At 42.9% G+C, this 18,667-nt stretch overlaps 1 protein-coding gene across 1 annotated transcript in view; it reads right to left on the bottom strand.

Annotated features, from left to right (window-relative positions):
* Positions 1-6,803: 6,803 nt before the first annotated feature.
* The window catches only part of SLC6A11 (solute carrier family 6 member 11), a 102,279-nt gene continuing 90,415 nt past the window's right edge, over positions 6,804-18,667 (bottom strand). Inside the window, exons 10-15 of the mRNA XM_009907623.2 lie at positions 17,237-17,349; positions 15,521-15,658; positions 10,275-10,377; positions 9,327-9,427; positions 7,865-8,035; positions 6,804-7,129 (exon numbers count right to left, since the gene is read on the bottom strand). Coding sequence (XP_009905925.1) covers positions 6,977-7,129; positions 7,865-8,035; positions 9,327-9,427; positions 10,275-10,377; positions 15,521-15,658; positions 17,237-17,349 — 779 coding nt within the window. The 3' untranslated portion in view covers positions 6,804-6,976. The remainder of the gene's footprint in view (positions 7,130-7,864; positions 8,036-9,326; positions 9,428-10,274; positions 10,378-15,520; positions 15,659-17,236; positions 17,350-18,667) is intronic.

Genomic DNA, 18,667 nt, shown 5'->3' on the forward strand with positions numbered 1-18,667 from the left:
TCTACTCTTGATTTCTGCTTGCTGACTATGTACTCCGTTAGCTGGCTTGTGATGTTTGCCTGCATTTCAACACAAACAGTAATTTCACTGGAAAAGAAGAAACACCAAAATGCCCAAACCAAGTAACCTGCTAAACCCCAAAGTAGTTTCTAGGCACATTTCTGCTATAGTTTAACTATTTCTTCGTTTGGGAGCAAGCTTAGATTAGGGTTGAATTAGAAAGAACCACAGGTTTTGGCAAGCCTAGTTAAACAGAGCTCCAAGCAAGGGTCAAAGTTCTGCAGCAGCTCTTGATCTGCTGCTCTTGCAGCTGGGCTCAGTCCTGCTGACAAGCCCAGTTGTGCTGCTTCACAGACAGAAGGATGGAAATACAAAACCAGCCCTGACATCTCCTGTCACATATGAATAACCACATAATACCTTTTCCAAATGCATAAGGCTTATGAAGGGACAAATGGCACAATGTCCTGACTGTGTCCCTCTACCATGCTTCATATGGCCTTGATCTGCTCTGCCTCTCACTGGTGCGTCTGGGTGCCAGGGCTTCGTGACACCAGCCCCGATGAGAGCACAGCTGAATTCCACATCACTGGCTGCAACCAAACTTAGAACTGGCCCTGGAGGCATCTGCCTGAGCACCCAAAAGCTGTAGTTTGCTTTTTTGAGCACGGCATGCCTTAACTGCAGACAGTTTCCCTTTGGGAAAAAGAGAGGAATGATTCATCTGCAGAGAGTATGATAAATGAGTGTTTCCATTTCAATAAAAAGAGATCAGCCAGAGCTTGTGGGGTTCCACAGAAGGTGTTTTACAACAACATTTGAGAAAAGCTGTTGCACCTCTCAGGTAGTGTCAGGACTGGAGAGCAGATTTGGCTGTTGCGTTGACAGCAAGCTGATAGAAAGCATACCCCAATATTTTGTCCCTAGACATTTACACCAAGGAACTCTTGATTGTTTGTATGCTTCTCCTCTTGTTTAACTGGAACACCACAGCAGCAAACCCCTGCATTTTAAAGGCAGTAGACCTCATCATGATGTAGAAGGACCCTTTTCATCAACTGACAGCAGCATCTGCTGTGAAACAGGGGCCTGACTGAGGCTTCTGGCATGTGTTATAATGGCACTAGGGACAATGACTGACAAGACACTTGTCTAGAACATTAAAGGCTTTTACTCCTTCCACTTCTGTCAATACTTGAGTTTCTGACTTGCAACATAGCTCAAGGCTACCCTCTTTTCAGAGTGAGAAAGCCCAGGTGATGAGCAAATCTACTGAGGGCAGGTGCAGAAAATTAGCTTGAAAGCCCTCAAAGACCCTTCTGCAATTAATGTGAGCACAGCCAGTCAACAGGGAGGTGGGGGAGACTGGGATTCAGGGTGACTTCAGGGAGTGTAGGATGTGGCTGAGGTTGATATGGTTGCTGCTCTCAAAGAGCAAAGGTTAAAAAAGAGGAAAGAGCTGATCCTTTGAAAATTAAAATGTGTAAGAAAATGGGTGTGTAACTCTGCCCTCAAATTCTCACTTCATATCAGCACCCAGATCTTGGTCCCATTTGCTGTCTTGCGTTGTAATGGATAATTTATATTTTAAGACAGGCTTTGGCGAGAAGAGCTGGGAAGCTGGAAACTAGCTTGCACAGTTAATGCTCAGTGCCCATACAGATCCCAGGAGTCTGAGTTGTGCATTTTGCCTTCTCAAGCTTCTCAACCTTCTCCAAAATTGTTTTTAAGAGAATCTCAGCCAATTTTCTCCTTTTAATGTCTGCAAATTTTCACATCTCCTTCCAGCCAGAGATGCAAATGTACAATCCACTAGGACATTTCTAATCTTGTCAGAAGCAGGTGTTTTTAGAAGTCTTCGCTGGACTTGCTGCACTGTGGCTGACCAAGTTCAGCTATTCCTCTGAATAGGGCTACATCAATATCTGAGGCCAAATTCTCTGATCTGTTCAGATTTACTCAATATTTAGTTGCAAGATGGGGCCAAGAACGTTGTAATGCTGCCTGGCGGGATCCCAGGTCTGCCATGGGTTGCTCCTGCAGGTGCAAGGACACCAAACATAGGAAAAGGGTGCAAGTTCTTCCTGTGCTGTCTTTGCTGGTAGTTGGTACAGTCAGAGAGGGCTTGGAAGGCTTTGTCAAAACCTACAGCACAGTTTCCTTATAATAGCCATGGTTCATTAATCAAGATGAGAAACAGCCTTTACAGAGGAGAGCTTCATTTCCTTGGTGGCAGGCAGCTATATAACAAAGTGCTTCAGGGTAGGATATCAGAATTTTTCATCAGTGTGCCATGTCCCAGAGCAAGCTTTTTATCCTGTACATGGACTGTTGACATAAGGTGGAGACACAGAATCACAGAGCGGTTTGGGTCAGAGATCTCCATGATCATCTAGTTCTAAACCCCTGCCATGGGCAGGACAACTTGCTCAAGGACCCATCCAACTTGGCCTTGAACACTTCCAGGCTTGGAGCCTCCACAGTTTCTCTAGGCAACTCGTTCCAGTGCCTCACCACCCTCACAGTGAAGAATTTCTTCCTTATGTCTTCCCTCTTTCCATTTAAAATGGCCCCAAACTGCAGCAGGAGAGGTTTAGGTTGGTTATGAGGAAAAATGTCTTTCCTGCAAGAGGGGTCAGCTATTGGAACAGGCTGCCCAGGGAGGTGGTGGAGTCACCATTCCTGGAGGTGTTCGAGAAACATGTAGACATGGCACTTGGGGACATGGTTTGATGGTCATGGTGGTATTAGGTTGATGCTTGGAGTCAATGATCTCAGAGGTCTTTTCCAACCAAAACAATTCTATGATTCTATTCTATGATCAAAGCCATTACCCCTTGTCCTGTCACTACAAGCCCATATGAAAACCTTCCCCCAGCACCCATCAAATAGCGGACAGCTGCTCTAAGGTCTCCCTGGAGCCTTCTATTCTCCAGGCTGAACAACCCCACTTCTCAAAACCTGTCTTTATAGCAGAGGTGCCCCAGCCCTCTGATAATCTTTGTGGCCTTCTCTGGACCCACTCCAACAGGTCCATGTCCTTCATATGCTGAGGCCCCCAGAGCTGAACACAGTACTGCAGGGCTACAGAAAACTATAAAACCCTGAAATCATTCTAGAAAACATCATCAAAGGGAGAGAGCATTGGCACATGGCTGGGGCCAGGGTTAGGTTATTTGAATCCAATATAACATAAGTGGCAGTGGGAAGATGTGATTCTTCCAGCATCTGTGGTGCCACCTTTCAGCACAAGCATTTGAATGGCCAGGTCATAAGCTGCACTTACTGAGGACTAACCACAGGCCTTTGCTGGGTGAAGTTCCAGCCAGTTCCTGAGGTGACTCTCTCTATGGCTCTCCTAACTGCCAGTGACACAAAGCAAGACACAGCCCAGAGGGGGGATGGATGGGGATAATGGGAGAAAAGTGGTGTCAAGTCTGCACTTTTCCATGGCAACATGGATTTAGTGACACTAAGTTGTGAGATCAGGAAGCTTCAGTTTGTTTCAACCATAGATTTACCAGATAAACTCAGACAAATTGCTAAATCTTCCCCTGTTGCTAAGTTCCCCCTTTAAAATCAAGGGACATAGGTCTGCCCTAACAGGGTGGTTGGGATTATTTAATCTGTGAGATGAGGAGCATGTGAAACACACTGACATAAACTAAAATACACAGGATGGGTTTTGCCCATTTCCTTTAATTTTTGAAACCAAGAAAGTAGACGAAATCTTGTGCCCTTCAAAACCAAACAGAATCTTTCTTTGTGTAAAATGTTACATAAACCTTAGTGGTTGTTCATTTTTTATTGCATCATTTTTAATAATACTGCAGATATTTCAGAAAAGGGCAATATGGTTTCTACTGCATAAAAAAAGTCGTCATCATATAGTACATTTTGTGGGTTCCCCCCCACCCCCTTTATATTGTTTCCAAAAAAAAAACAACCCACCCAAAAACCCAAACCAAAGAAACCCCAAATGCTATTAGGAAATTCACCCTCCCACAGCCCTCCCCACAAAAGAAAAATATTTCTTCTTTTAAAAATCAGTAAAGTGTTAAAGAAGTCAGATATTAACTGCACACATTTACAAGCACAGCACATTAGTAATACTGTATAATCCTTTAGACCATGCCAAACCATATGTATGTGTATAAAGCTACAGGTGAAATGGTCTGTAGCAGCAGAAGAGGAAGCATGTTCCATACCAAGTAGATAGCTCCTATGGAGATATTTGGATGGGTACAACAGTTGAAAGAACACGGACAAGCTCAAATGCACAAGCCAAGGTTTTCTGCTATGGTAGCAACTGTTACGAGCCAAGGGACTATCCTGACTTGTCTGGGATTTTCCTCTTGTGTCTAATGGATGGCCAGGTGTGGGTTCCTGCTCTTGGCACACTACTGTAAACATTCATGAGGAGTTCTGATTGCTGAACATAACTTCATGGATATGAAGCTATCAGTGCACCTACACTGACGCATCCTTCACTGGTATGAAAAAGGTGTTGCTCTTTATTCTGGAAGGGAATATAATCCATCTTAGAGCCCATAAGGTGGCCTCAGTTCTGCAGCTCTAGTGGGTGGAGAGAAAGACCAGAAAGGGTCACTTGATTACAAATATTTATGACTTGTTAGGAGATCCCAAAACATTAATTTCTGGCTTTTGGAGCGAGCATTTTTTCAAGGGCAATGCATAGCTCTCAGTTGCTTTGTTGCATGTACCTTGGCTTGTTTTCACTTCCAGAAGCATTTCTCTGCCAGAGGTCTCATTGTCCAACAGGACCATCATTTTCATTGGTAACCTCCAGTTCTGGATGCCAAGCTGGAGACCCCTCTGAGGGAGACCAGCATTCAAAAGATGATGGCTCTGAAGGCTCCTTCAAAGTGGCCTTTCCTAAACACCTAACAATGGAGACATGCAAAGGCAAGCAGGACTTGAAAATGGCTGAAACAGAATTGTAGAAGAGAAGCTCCCTCTTAGACTTCCACCTTACCACATACAAAAACCCCCAAACAGCTAGGGTAAAGTAACATTAAGTAGAACTACGAGTTTTAATTGCGTGACTTGAGAAAAAGTGATTCCATGAAATTGCTTTTTGAAGAGGTAACCACAAAATCTCAAAGCACCGCTGGCTATGTGTACACATCTCTGTGATGTTAAGATGCACTTAGTGACCTGCAGTGAAGTGTTTTCCTCTGCAGAAGGCCAGCAGCCACTTCTGTTTCTAATAACTCCAGGTGCTGGTGTCTGGGCTTTGGTGATTTCAAATTGCAGCGCAGACAGCAGGTTTTATGACATTTCTTCTGTCTTAGGCTGTCGCTTGTCTCTCCCCATCAAACACTGTGCAGCGTTGTACAGTTGCTTATCCAACCATTAAATATACAACCAGGACAAGAGGAAAAAAAAAGTAAAATGTTTGTCCAGAACAAATATTAGCATTTGGTATATTGGCAGGAAAAAAACCAAACCAACAAACCACCCAAGAGAGTCTAGAAATTTTATCACAGGGACTAGCATTTGCAGACCTCATACTAACAACCTTTCATCAGCTGGGATTCACATGCAGAGCCTGCTTTACATTAGAGGGAGCCAATTAGAATGCAAATGTCTGTGTCACACACCCAGTACTGCTCTCCTTGCAGAACAAGAAGTCTCAATATCCCTGTCTTAATTCCTCTATCTACACCATATACAAATGACCTCCTTGAACTCTTGTAGCCCTTAAGGACCAATTACTCTAGCCTTCCTGTTCTAGCTTCAGTGCAATCTCCATTCCATTCAGTGTAGAAGAATCAGTGCCTGATCTGAGGGTACCTAGAAAGTTCCTTGAAGATAACCAATGTACTGCTACATGTTGTTATTACAGGATCCTTGTCTCTTTTGAATGGAATGAACAGATGTATAGACAGACTGGCAAACAGAAAGAGACAGTGAGGCCATGGTATGCAGAGCTCTAAACCTGCTCATTTTCAGCTCAGAACATCTCCATGTACATAAAGTATCCTTGATCTCCTGTTGTACAAGCATAGACAGACACATTTCTCTTCAGGGGATGGGAAGTGTCCACCAAAAATGAGGTACTGGCCACTCAGAAGTAAATAAAAGGAGGAAGCTTTAGAGGTCTCCTGAAGCAGTACACATCACCTTAGAGTCCATTAACTTAGAAGAGCAGCAAAATTCACAGCTCTTAGGAAACAGTCTCTATCCAATCTCCAGAAAAGCAGCGACTCACAAGTGTGCCACTTCCACCACTGATTAGACCTGTTGAAGCAAATAGAGTGTGGAGAGGAGGTGGTTAGAACAGCTGAGGTGGTGCTTCCTTTTGGCTCCACAAAACTTGCCCTGAAAGAAGAGCTTTGTTAGCTCTCCAGCTTGCTATGGCCTAGGGAAAGGCTGGGTCACTCAGCCCCAGTGCAAAAGCCACTGTCCTGTGCTGGAAAGGATCTCTCTGTTTCAGCAGGATGGATACAGGTCCACATTTAGACAGCAATACGCAAGAGCAGTTACTCCCCAACCCCTCACAACTTCCTCCAATCTGAACAGAAGGACATTCTGGTCCCCTTTATATACATACATGAACAGCTGAGATGGTCTGACATGCTCACAGGTTAAAACACTTGTATCTATACAACATTACATCAAAGTAGAAAAGTTTTACAGCACATGATACAGGTCCTTCTAACTTCTAAAAAAACCCCATTTACTGAGATCACCACATTGCAAGGAGTCATTACTAACATACATGTAACACTACTTCTCTTTTACAGGATCATTACTTTTATAGTACTTTGAAAAAAAAAAAAAGGACTCACTTTTAAACAAGTATACAATGTTCACTTTAAAATTAACTGGTTAATAAAATTTTGTGCAAAACAAGCCAGCCTCTATCATTAAGTGACTTTATTTATTCATTTATTTTTATACAAAACAAACAGAGGAACAAACAAAAACCCAAACCAAAAAGATAGTTCTTTCAGAAATGTGTCTCCTTTTCTGTAATGGTTGAGATGGTGCCGTCTCCCTTCAGTTTGGCATCGCAGTCATTTAGTGCAGCAATGTAGGCTCCTCCTCCAAGCTTCCCTCTCATTTTCAGGTCTGAGCTCGGTGTGATCAACTTCCTGAATCTCTAGAGAATTCAAGAAAATAGAAACCATTATCTGTTTCTTGGTCACAGATATGTTTTTAAACTGCTTCATTACAAAATGCTTTTCTCTTGCATGCCTGCATCTCATTTCCCTTGTTACAGGTGCATCCACAGCACCATATCCCACACCATTCATTACAAATCACAGCCAACCAAAGGCTAGAGAATGAAGCAGAAGAGAAAATCAAAGTGAATTTTCCTGCTGATTGAGTAACAATCTTTCCAATGAGAAATCAGAGAAACCACAGAAAATATCTGGTTGGAAGTGACCTCACAGATCATCCAGTCCAACCCTTGATCCAGCACTGAAGGGTCAACACTAAACCATGTCCCTAAGCACAGCTCCACACACTGCTTGAACACCCCCAGATGACCTGAATGAATGGCTGGTACAAACCTTCTTGAGGAGTTTCGCTGATGTTGCAGGCATTTTAAGCTACAAATTGAGCAGGAATGGAGCACTGTAAAGCTGTAGTATTGACTACTTGACCTCAGGCTAGGGTCAGTGAAGGCAAAAACCCCAAGAAATTCAGAAGAACAGAAAGAAAAGTCAGATGCTTCTTTCCACCAGTAACTGAGGCCAAACTCAAGCTGCTGCTGGAGCAGGTACATGGCATTGGCCTTTTGATTACACTGTGCTTAGTCTCATGCAGGTGAGGATCCACACTCTTCTCCCATTTATTTTTTCGGTATCATTAATCTGAAAGTATATCTTACCTCTATGAAAGTGCCTTCTTCCTTCCACAGCTTTATGCAGATCCACAAAGGGATACAGATCATGGAAGAGAGTGCCATCATCCACCCTATGCCATAGCCCCAGTCAGGGTATATATATACATTGTTGTATTTTAGAGGCTTGTATTTCACCAGGAAAAAGATGAAAATTCCCTGAAATGAGCAGAGAAACATATTAGTGGCATTTGAAACCACCACAGCTTGACTGACTGTTTAGGCAAGGCCATTCTGCCTAAAGATAAAAGACAGAGAAAAACATGACCAGCAGTATCTTCTTTCATGTAGAGCTTAAATAAAATACCTCAGTAGCTTCCACTGTTCCAAACGAACAGCCTTTCAAGTTTAAATCCTATTTACCGCTCGGCGGCAATAAAACCTGCACCGCAATGGCAAACAGGACCTGGGCAGGAAAGATGAAGTTTAGCTACCCTGAACCAGCTGTGATCAAGTAACACAAGCTGCGTGCTGAAAAAGGAAAGCCAACATTTTCAAAGGTGCCTTAATCCACTGTCTCTACCTTCACTTCTGCAGGCCAATGCTTTCATCCTCACAGAAGCTTGACTATGCCCATCTGAATGTGATGGGTGTCTAATCAAGCAGCTTGGACCACTGAAATTTAGGAAATGTAGAAAAGTTTTTTGCCTACTTTTCTCCAAAGTGATGAAAAGAGTGTACAAGGGCAAATTGTGTTACATTCACTAACGTACAAGAGCAAATGAAATTAATTTCAGAATTGCTGAAAACAAGCCTAAGTTTGCAAAGAAAACAGCAGAGTGCAAGGGGACCTGGATCTCCAGGTGCCTTTGCATCTGTGGGTTTGCAGTTGGTATCATTTATGTACTGGAGAGCTGGAAAGTTTCAGTGTCTAATCCTTGTGGAGCAAATTTATAGGCAATGTGGTCATGTTCCTTTAGTGATGACCCTCTTACATAGCCTCAGCAGATTGCCAGAGTTGGCACCAGTCCTGCTAGCTTCTGGCAAAGCAAATTCCTTCCCCTTCTTCATGCATATGAGATGTGCTTTGGACCTCTTCTACAGCTTTTGCCAGAAGGAAAAATGTCCTGTCCTGTCTTCTTTGCTCACACAAAGAGGAGACTGGGAGAGCAAGGAAGTTGTGCTGGAGTCCTGCTCAATAGACACAAGGTATAGCAGTGATGCAGTGCAAAATAATAATAATAAAAAAGCCTTCATCATACTAGCAGTGATTCATTTAGGGCCCTAGAGTTAATTTTTTCCCTGTTATTATATACATGAAGATTTTGCACAATTCACAGAGATTTGAGCACTTTCTGCAGCTCCTACGCAGTGTTTGCTAATTGGAACATACACTACATGTCACCGGGCATTTTCTCAACTGCTCTGAACTATTAGCAGCAACAGAATTCTAAAGACATGCACAGGGAAAGATGTCTGAACCAAGTTCATCCGGATATTCTGTACTTACTGCGCAAATTCCTGGTGTCAAGACCATCCAGCACCATTTAATCAGTGACAGAGGTTTGTACCCAATCATATCTTCAATGTTATCGTAAAAGCGATTGCTGCCTGCCCCAAAAGAACCAAAGGAGAAGCAGATGTAGAATGTACATGGCAGAGGGGGTATGGGTCAGCATTTACAACACCAAAGGGAAAACCACCAGCTCTGCCAGAGCTGCTCTGTCTCTTGCCCTCATCTGCTCCATACTTACAGCTGAGACTGATGTCTGCATCTGTATCAGACCAGCATGAGGGGAGAGTGAGGGTGGGCAAGCTGCCGGAGACGTGGCTGCTGGTCAGTAACAGTCTTAGCAAACGTATGTGACAAGCTCGCCTGTGAGGCCCCAGACAGCAGGGAACAGGTCTAGTCTGAATCTGTGTGCTGTTTTATCAAGCAAAATGGTGAGTCCTTCATGTGCAAAAAGGGCTTGAGGATGGAACCATCCACATCCCCAGCACTGTGGTGGTTTCCCTTGACTTTGCTGACAGAAACAGCAGGGTTAGAAACACTGCTGTGTCCCTTCTGTGGCATGGACTCCAACTCTCTGAATTTATCTCTGTGTCAAAAATGGAAGGTAACCTGCCCAGCATCCATGCTCTGTGAGAGAAAAAAAAATCTTAATGCCATCCCTCTAAGGCAGCTAAGGAGTCAATTGGTGAAGGAAGGTGGAGGTCAGTCCTGACAAGGACCAAAATAATAATAAAAACATTTAAATTAAATTAATTAAAAAAAAATAAATCTATTCCACTATCTATTGCTGTTTAGAGAGGGAAGAATAAAAGGCTTTTCTGACTTTTGATAGGGCCTGGGAACGTGGAGAGTCACACTCCACAAGGCTACAAGGCTTTCACATTGGTTTTATGCAAAGAGTAAGCTTCCATAAAAGCTGAAACCCAGCAATTTTCAGCAACTCACCGTAGACCCACCCTATGCAGACACATTCAAATATGGCAACAAAAAGAAGGCACATGCCACTGGCTGCATAGGAGTCAAACAACTGGAAGACATACATCCCACCCTGAAAGACAAGAACAGGAGAAGGGAAAAAAATACTGTGTTGGAACCAGGAGAAATATTTCATAGCAAATATGGCTTTAATGCCACAATCAATCTGTTGGTTCCCTTGCAGTCTTCCTACTAAAGTTGGTTTCTTCTTGAGTAAAGATTATTCTTTTCTCAGTCATTTCTTACTGTGAAAGAATTTTTTTCTATCACAGCACTTAAGATTTTTCCCTCTGCCAGTCTAATGCTGTGCATTTTCTTTAAGATAGTAAATCCTGCAGTGGGGTGAACTACATTTGATTTATTTCCAAAATGCTTGCCCAACTCCGTGTTTTCAACCTCACTTGTCATCACATCCAGCTGTGGACATCTACAGGGGCTTTGGATCTCCAGATCACTGCACATAAAGGTGCCAGGTTTTCTTTTTGTGTCTGTGCTATTAGTAAGTAAATAATTCGTTAGAATGTGGGGAAAGAAGGCAAAATCTGTAGCTACTAGAATCGCTCTGCAGTGGCACGGGGACTGTAAAATATTTAAACTGACCAATGAAGTCTGACTGTAGCTCACAGCCTTTAAGCTGAAACAAGTGATTATTATTTGAGAAGAAAAAGGGAAAAAAAAAAGCTCAAGCCCTGACTCCATGCAAGATTCTAAAGATATTTTCCAAACAAGTGTAAAATTGATCTCCAGGTGGCTTTAAAACAGCAGCCTCTTCACCTTCCACCTTCAGTGGTGTCCCAATACCAATCAGTATGACAAATGTAAATGCTCTTTCAACTAATTGTCACATCTATCAAAGACAAATCTTTTTCTTCATTTCCCCCTCCCCCACCCTCTTGCTTGCAGCAGTCAGAACTCTTCAGGGAACTGCTTGGCTTTCTGGAGCCTTTGGCTTAAGGCAAGATCAGAAGAAAACCACTGAAGTCCAATTAATAACATTATGGACAACCTGACTAATACTATTCTATCGATAGTACTACATGATTTTCTGTGCAATGTGTTTCATCTTTATGTTCAATACTGAGATAATAATATGGAGTAGATTCACAGAAGATCATTTGAACCTCCACTCTTCATTGGACTTGGAGGGGAATATTGTAATTAAAGATGAGGAAAAGGCTGAGGTACTAAATAGCTTCTTTGCCTCCATCTTCAACAACAAGGGAGGAGGACTTCAGGATAATTGGCTTCCTGAACCAGTAGATGGGGTTAGGGAGCAGTATAGTGTCCCTGAAATCCATGAGGAAGTAGTTAGGGACTTGCTGAGCCACTTGGATACTTACAAGCCCACGGAACCAGATGGGATCCATCCTAGGGTACTGAGAGAGCTGACAGATGAGCTCACCAATGAGCTCACCATGCTGCTCTCCACCATTTACCACCAGTCCTGGCTCACTGGAGAGGTCCCAGATGACTGGAAGCTGGCCAATGTGGTGCCCATCCACAAGAAGAGACGGATGGAGGAACCTGGAAACTACAGGCCAGTCAGCCTGACCTCAGTGCCAGGGAAAATTATGGAGCAGATCATCTTGGGGGCAATCACAGCACACCTGAAGGATGGCCAAGGGATCAGGCCTAGCCAACATGGATTTAGGAAGGGCAGGTTCTGCCTCACCAACCTGATCTCCTCCTATGATTGGATGACCTGCCTGGTGGATGTGGGGAAGGCTGTGGATGTGGTCTACCTGGACTTCAGCAAGGCCTTTGATACCATTCCCCACTGCAATCTCCTGGTCAAGCTGTCAGCCCCTGGCTTGGACAGCAGCATTCTGTGCTGGGTTAGGAACTGGCTGAGGGGCCAAGCCCAGAGAGTGGTGGTAAATGGTGCCACATCCAGCTAGCAGCCAGTCACTAGTGGTGTCTCCCATCCTGTTCAATATCTTTATTGATGATCTGGACAAGGGGATTGAGTCCACCATTAGAAAGTTGGCAGACAACACCAAGCTGGGAGCAGATGTTGATCTGTTAGAGGGTAGAAGGGCTCTGCAGAAGGATCTTGACAGGCTGGACAGATGGGCAGAGGCCAACATGACGTCATTTAACAAGTCCAAGTGCCGGGTGCTGCACTTTGGCCACAACAACCCCGTGCAGTACTACAGGCTGGGGACAGAGTGGCTGGAGAGCAGCCAGGCAGAAAAGGACCTGGGAAGAGTGGTTGACTGCCAGCTGAACACAGCAGTGTGCCCAGGTGGCAAAGAAAGCCAATGGCATCCAGGCCTGCATCAGAAATAGTGTGGCCAGCAGGAGCAGGGAAGTCATTCTGCCCCTGTACTCAGCACTGGTTAGGCCACACCTTGAGCACTGTGTCCAGTTCTGGGCCCCTCAATTTAAGAAGGACATTGAGGTGCTTAAACGTGTCCAGAGAAGGGCAACAAGGCTGGGGAGAGGTCTCAAGCACAAGCCCTATGAGGAGAGGCTGAGGGAGCTGGGGTTGTTCAGCCTGGAGATGAGGAGGCTCAGGGGAGACCTTATTGCTCTCTAAAACTACCTGAAGGGAGGTTGTAGCCAGGTGGGGGTTGGTCTCTTCTCCAAGGCAGGACACAAGAGGACAAGAAGACACAGCCTCACGCTGTGCCAGGGCAAGTTTAGGCTGGAAGTGAGGAGAAAGTTCTTCACAGAAAGAGTCATTGGCCACTGGTATGTGACCAGGGAGGAGGTGGAGTTCCCATCCCTGGAGGTGTTCATAAAAGGATTGGACATGGCTCTGGAATCCATGGTTGAGTTGTCAGGAGGTGTTAGGTAATACATTGGACTTGATGATCTCTGAGGTCTTTTCCAACCTGGCTGATTCTATGATTTCAATAGAGTGGAATCCTAAGATGGCAGAAAGCTACATGAAGGAAATAGGGGCTTAAGATCATCTCTTCAGTGGGAATGTAATGCTGTTTGGGTAGGACTTATGATCCATTGCACCTCAGAGAATTTTCTGCAAATAGAAGAGAATCCTAAATATGTGAAGAAAACTAAAGCACAATCTATGTCTGGGATTTCAACCTCTTTTTCCTCTGCATTAACTGAATGAAGGTTAAGTTAAGATGGAGCCTGTAAACTTGAAATCCTTTCTAAACTTTAAAGAACATAGGAATGTTCTAAAGTTATTGTCTATAAACCAGCATAGATATCCAAGCAGACATCTGACAAAACTAGGAAATGACCATATATTTGATTGATAAAGCTTCTGGTAAAGTAAAATAACCAAAGGTAAAACAGCCAAGGCCTGACCTCATACCTCATGCAACTATAGTTTACCCCATCCTTAATACTCCAGTGACCCAATCCTAACCTGTCTTTATGCCTTATCCTGCGACCTAGGAACATCAGAATTAATGAAGCTTGATCTGGACTTAAATCTTATAAATGACTGTGAGCCCTCATCATTCAAGCACTCATTAGGCTACAGATTTCTTAGGAATTCTGTTTTTTAATGAAGACTGAACTCATGCTTTGTTCTTTGGAACAGTAAGGAATTCTAGAACTTCTCTGACTGCCAGCATGAATTAAAAAGGATCTATTTTTTAAAATGTCCATTAAACTGACTGAAATCTGCCCTAACTTGAAGAAGGAACACATCACCAGAAAGCCAATTGCACGTAGCCAGTGACTATATGTGACTTGTTTCCAGAACAATCAACTACAGATACTAGATGAAATTGCTTCCAAGAACTGTCTGTGTTATTTCACTAAGGATCTCAACTCAGCCACTGTCTCTTAACACCAACAGTCATCATTTCCTCTTTGTCCAGTTACTTGTATCTGTCCATTTCTTTTGAATATAACTAAAAATTATGGTGTGATGAAATAAGAATTCCTGTGGTGAATCTTTGATTCCTTCACTGAAGTTTATAAAACTTCTGCTCAAATACATCTGCTTCTTTAGGTCATATATCTTCTCAGAGCAAGTTATCTGGCACAGACTGCAACTGAAAAAAAAATCATAAAAGCTTTATTTTGTCCTAGTCTCCACTTTCTACCCTACCTTTAGTTATTCTTTCCTGGAAACTGTACTAAAGCTTAAATAATCTGATTAGTTGACTTACTCTGTTTGTTGTAAAAGCTTGCACACTGAGGTCAGCAGACAAACATGCTTACAACTGCCCCACACCATTTTTTGGGAGAAAGTTGCTCATTTTCAGTAAAAAAGCAACCTGAAAAGAACCCAGTCTAAGGACTGCAGAGCTCCATTCAGGGAATTTAAGTGACCCTAGATGAGTTCATGGAGCCCTGGGAGGCTGCTTTCCTGGGAAACCCTCTGAAGACTGCTGCACAACAGAGCCACGTTGTGGCCCTTCACGCTCAGTACAGCCAGGCTTGCCTGGACAAACAGTCCTCAGACCTTGGAATTCTATCACTCCTTGGACATGAGCTTTTTTGATTTGCCTTGGTCCTTGCTACAGGTAGGTTTTAGAGGCCCAGCAAATAGAACAGTATGGGCAGAGGAGGGTGTGGATTCTGCCCCTCTTCTTCCTGTCTGAGAGGGCAGAATGCTGTTAGAGTTCACCCTATAGAGCCAGCACTAAATGCCTACACCAAGTTCTAAAGGATGCCAGAAACCCTTTCTAACCCGGGTATCAAATACAGTAGTGACAGATGTGTCATATCATGATGGGATGGACTGGCAGCCTCAGTAATTTTGGGTTAGAACATCCCAAAGAAAATACCCTCATTTGTTCAGAAAAAAAGTTTCTTTTACTTGACTCCTACTGAAGTAATTTCTCCTCAGAGATTGGCTGCACTGATTGACCCAGCCTTGGAATGTAAAAAACCAAAGATGTTTCAGTTTTCTAGTTTCACTTTACTTCATCTTCTTTGTTGATCTCTGCATCTAAAATACCATTGTTTTCTGACAGCTCTGCCCAGAGTAAGCAAGCAGAAGCCATGGCCAGTATATCTGCTTGACTGGTGCAAAGCAGAAGGAATTTCCTTGGCTACAAAACTTTGATTAATATATTTCCTGATCTCAGCTTAAAAAAACTGAGAATATATTCCACATTTAAACGTTGCACAGTAGGTGTCAAAAGTCTCTCAAGTACTTTGTAGCTGTATTCCTGACTGTGAAGGTTGCCAGTGTCAAATGTTCTTGCATTTTATGTCACAATTGTAAACCCATTTTATTTTTTTCCTTTTTCCCCCCTGCAGTAGGACAACAAAGCACATCTTACCTCAGTTAACATTATTAGGCCAATGAAGTATGACACAATGGAAAGGCCAAGAATCAGCAGCTCTCTTCGGTAGCCCCTTCGGAAAATCTTTGGGTACATATCTACAACAGCTGTCACAATGCTTTCAACACACACAAACTAGAAAAGAAAGTAAAGTACAAATGAAGTATGTACCTCAGCTACTGTTAGAATTTGGATTTGCTACTAAATGCTTCAAATATTCTTCTGTGTGCTTATCACAGAGACTGAATGAAGCCTGAGAATGCTCTGTAGGCAGAAGCTCAAATTGAGCTTCAGAATTAAAAAGTCCAGCACCAAATTCACATAGTTGCATTCACTAATATTATCTCAGAGTGCATTTGCTGAGCAGCCGATGGAATACATAAGAATTATATCTTTCAAATGTGGCTTGAATGGGACTTAAATAAGGTACAAATTACTTGTAGGACTGTGGCACGAGTTCACTCTAAGCATCCTGCACTTTTCTCACTCAGAGGAATTCTCTGCAGGGCTCTGCACTTTCAAGCACTGCTTAATGAACTGGAGGGGTTTTAGAGATGTACACTCCATTTCACAAAAGAGAGAAGTTCTGCAAAGCTATTAAGTGCCCAAGCTAGGTACATTTAATAAAGGTGTGAAGGAACATTCTCACTAACTTTAAAAATCAGCAGAAAGAGAGAGACTCAAGCTTCTGACACAGAGCTCTGGAGCAATGTTTCTAAAATAGGCACCAAAAATAATCACAGGCTGGTTTGGGTTGGAAAGGACCTTAAAGATCATCTAGCTCCAACCCCACTACCATGGACAGGGACACCCTCCACTAGACCAGGCTGCTCAAAGCCCCATCCAGCCTGGTCTTGAGTGCTTCCAGGGAGGAGGAGGTATCCACAGCTGCCCCAAAGCAGAAAATATTCAGTATTCAGTATCACTAAGGTTGGAAGAGACCTCAAAGATCATCGAGTCCAACCTGTCACCACAGACCTCATGACTAGAGTAGGGAGGGCACTAGTGCCCAAATAATAAAGCTTACTTCACTGGAACAGTGAAGAGCAGAATTCAAGAAATGCTCTTTCAAAAAAAAGTACTTAAAACAATTAAGGGTTGGGGAAGGGAAGAGGCAAGGAAGGGAAAGAAAGTTCATTTCAGTGATTGCAATTGTCATGCTAAATAAGCACTGAAGAGCTCTATGTTACAGTACACAGTCATGAACTTTCTGAACAGAATCACCAAGCGTGTAACAGCTACTTTACACCTTTCATCAAGCAGCTTTATTTGGTTACACAGAAAGAAAAACTTCTATGCTGCCACTTTGCTGCAGAATGCACTATGCATTTCTTGCTATAGAATCCTGAAGTATAAATACAGCATAGGAATTTACGTTACCACTATCTGATATTCAGTTTAATATTAATTGCAAAGTGCTTCAAAACATGAGAAAAGACATAGTGGTGAACTTTTATCATCCATATTTAAGTTCAGACTGATTTCAGTGTTAATAATGAAAGCTGTAGTCAGGCTGAATAATTGTTCACAGTAAATCACAAAGGGATTCAGCATCTTGTAAGTAAGATGTAAAATAAGGAATACAAATCAATGGTTTTAAGCAAGGAATTAAGGTTCATTCTTTCCTCAGGTTAGATACTGTTTATATCAAGGATGCTGATACACACATGCTAGGGAATCTGACAAGGTATCTAAAGAGCATTTGTTTCATACCTGACTATCTAATCCAAGGAATATGAGCATCATGAAGAACAGAGTTGCCCATAAAGGAGAAAGAGGCATCATGGTAACAGCTTTAGGGTAAGCGATAAATGCAAGTCCTGGGCCTGAAAAAGAAGACAAGAAAGGACACAGTTTGTACATCTGTACTGGGTCTGGCTGAGATGGAGTTAACCTTCTTCATAACAGCCTGCACAGTGCTGAGGCCTGAGTTTGTGCAGAGAGCAGCACTGCTCACACCAACATTGTGCTCCTACTGAGCAGTGCTTGCACTGCATCACTTACTAAACTGTCTCAATATGAATTCACCAGTTTTCTCCCTTTCCTCCCTTTCCCTTCCCCATCTCACTGAGGTGGTTGAGTGCATGAGCAGCAGTATGGATGCTCAGCTGCTGGTGAGGATCAACCCACCACAACTTGTTTGTTCTTTTATTGCAGGAAAGAGGAGTTAAATTCAACACTGAAAACCTTGACAAACTCTATGTCTCCAGCAGTCTAAACATTTGGTGACGAGGCTGAACAGTAATGAAGACTTGCTTGGCACATTAACACTGCCTACAGCCTGTCCAAATATTTGTGAGTGAAGGCTTCTGTTAAGACATCACTGTACTTTATGTTCTCCTTCTTTGTATGGATGCACAGCAACACTTGCATGCCTGAATAAATATTGTCCTCTGATTGCCTTATATACCTTATGAACAGATTCTAGTACCTGTTGCTCTTTTTTAACCCTGACATTTTGTACAGGAACACAGTCAGTGGCAAGATCTGCAGCTTGGAAGCCATACATGGGGGAAACGACATGTCTACTGGTTTGTTCAAAACCTTTTCTGCATTTTTGAGTGCTGCTGGTGGTACACAACATCAATCCACTGGCAGCTTATTTACAGAAATCTTTGAAGCAGAACATTTTTGAAAAAGCATTGGAAACTTCAGATCTGCTAAAATACCATCTCACCCAGCTCATATTTTCCTGCTCTAATTTCCTTGTGTCCATTTTTCAGGTGCTGCAAACTCTCATGCTATAGCAGTTTCTATTGGCATTAGCCAGCTTTTAAAGCATGGATGAAAGGCAACATCACAATGCTGATGGAGTACCTCTGTCATCCTGCTGCAATAACTTCCGTGAAGGCCTGTCAGCACACTATTTTTTCATCTAATGCAGTATTTACAAGCTCCTACAATTTCCACAGTTGCTGTAGTTTTCCAACCTTTTTCTATATAGTTTCTGTAATAGTACAAGCCAATTGTCCTGGGGGCTTTAGGACAAGAAAAATATTTTCTCTAACAGTGGCTGTAAAGCCCTACTTGTTTTGCAGTTTTCCTGCTGCCCTTGACTAACTTCATGAGAGTCATTTCTCCTCCTCAAAAGTTCATCATTCTGCTGCTCTTCTTTCAGGGCAGCACTGCAGTATGGAATGGAAT

The sequence above is a fragment of the Dryobates pubescens genome, chromosome 1 (assembly GCF_014839835.1).
Source record: "Dryobates pubescens isolate bDryPub1 chromosome 1, bDryPub1.pri, whole genome shotgun sequence".
Taxonomy (NCBI): domain Eukaryota; kingdom Metazoa; phylum Chordata; class Aves; order Piciformes; family Picidae; genus Dryobates; species Dryobates pubescens.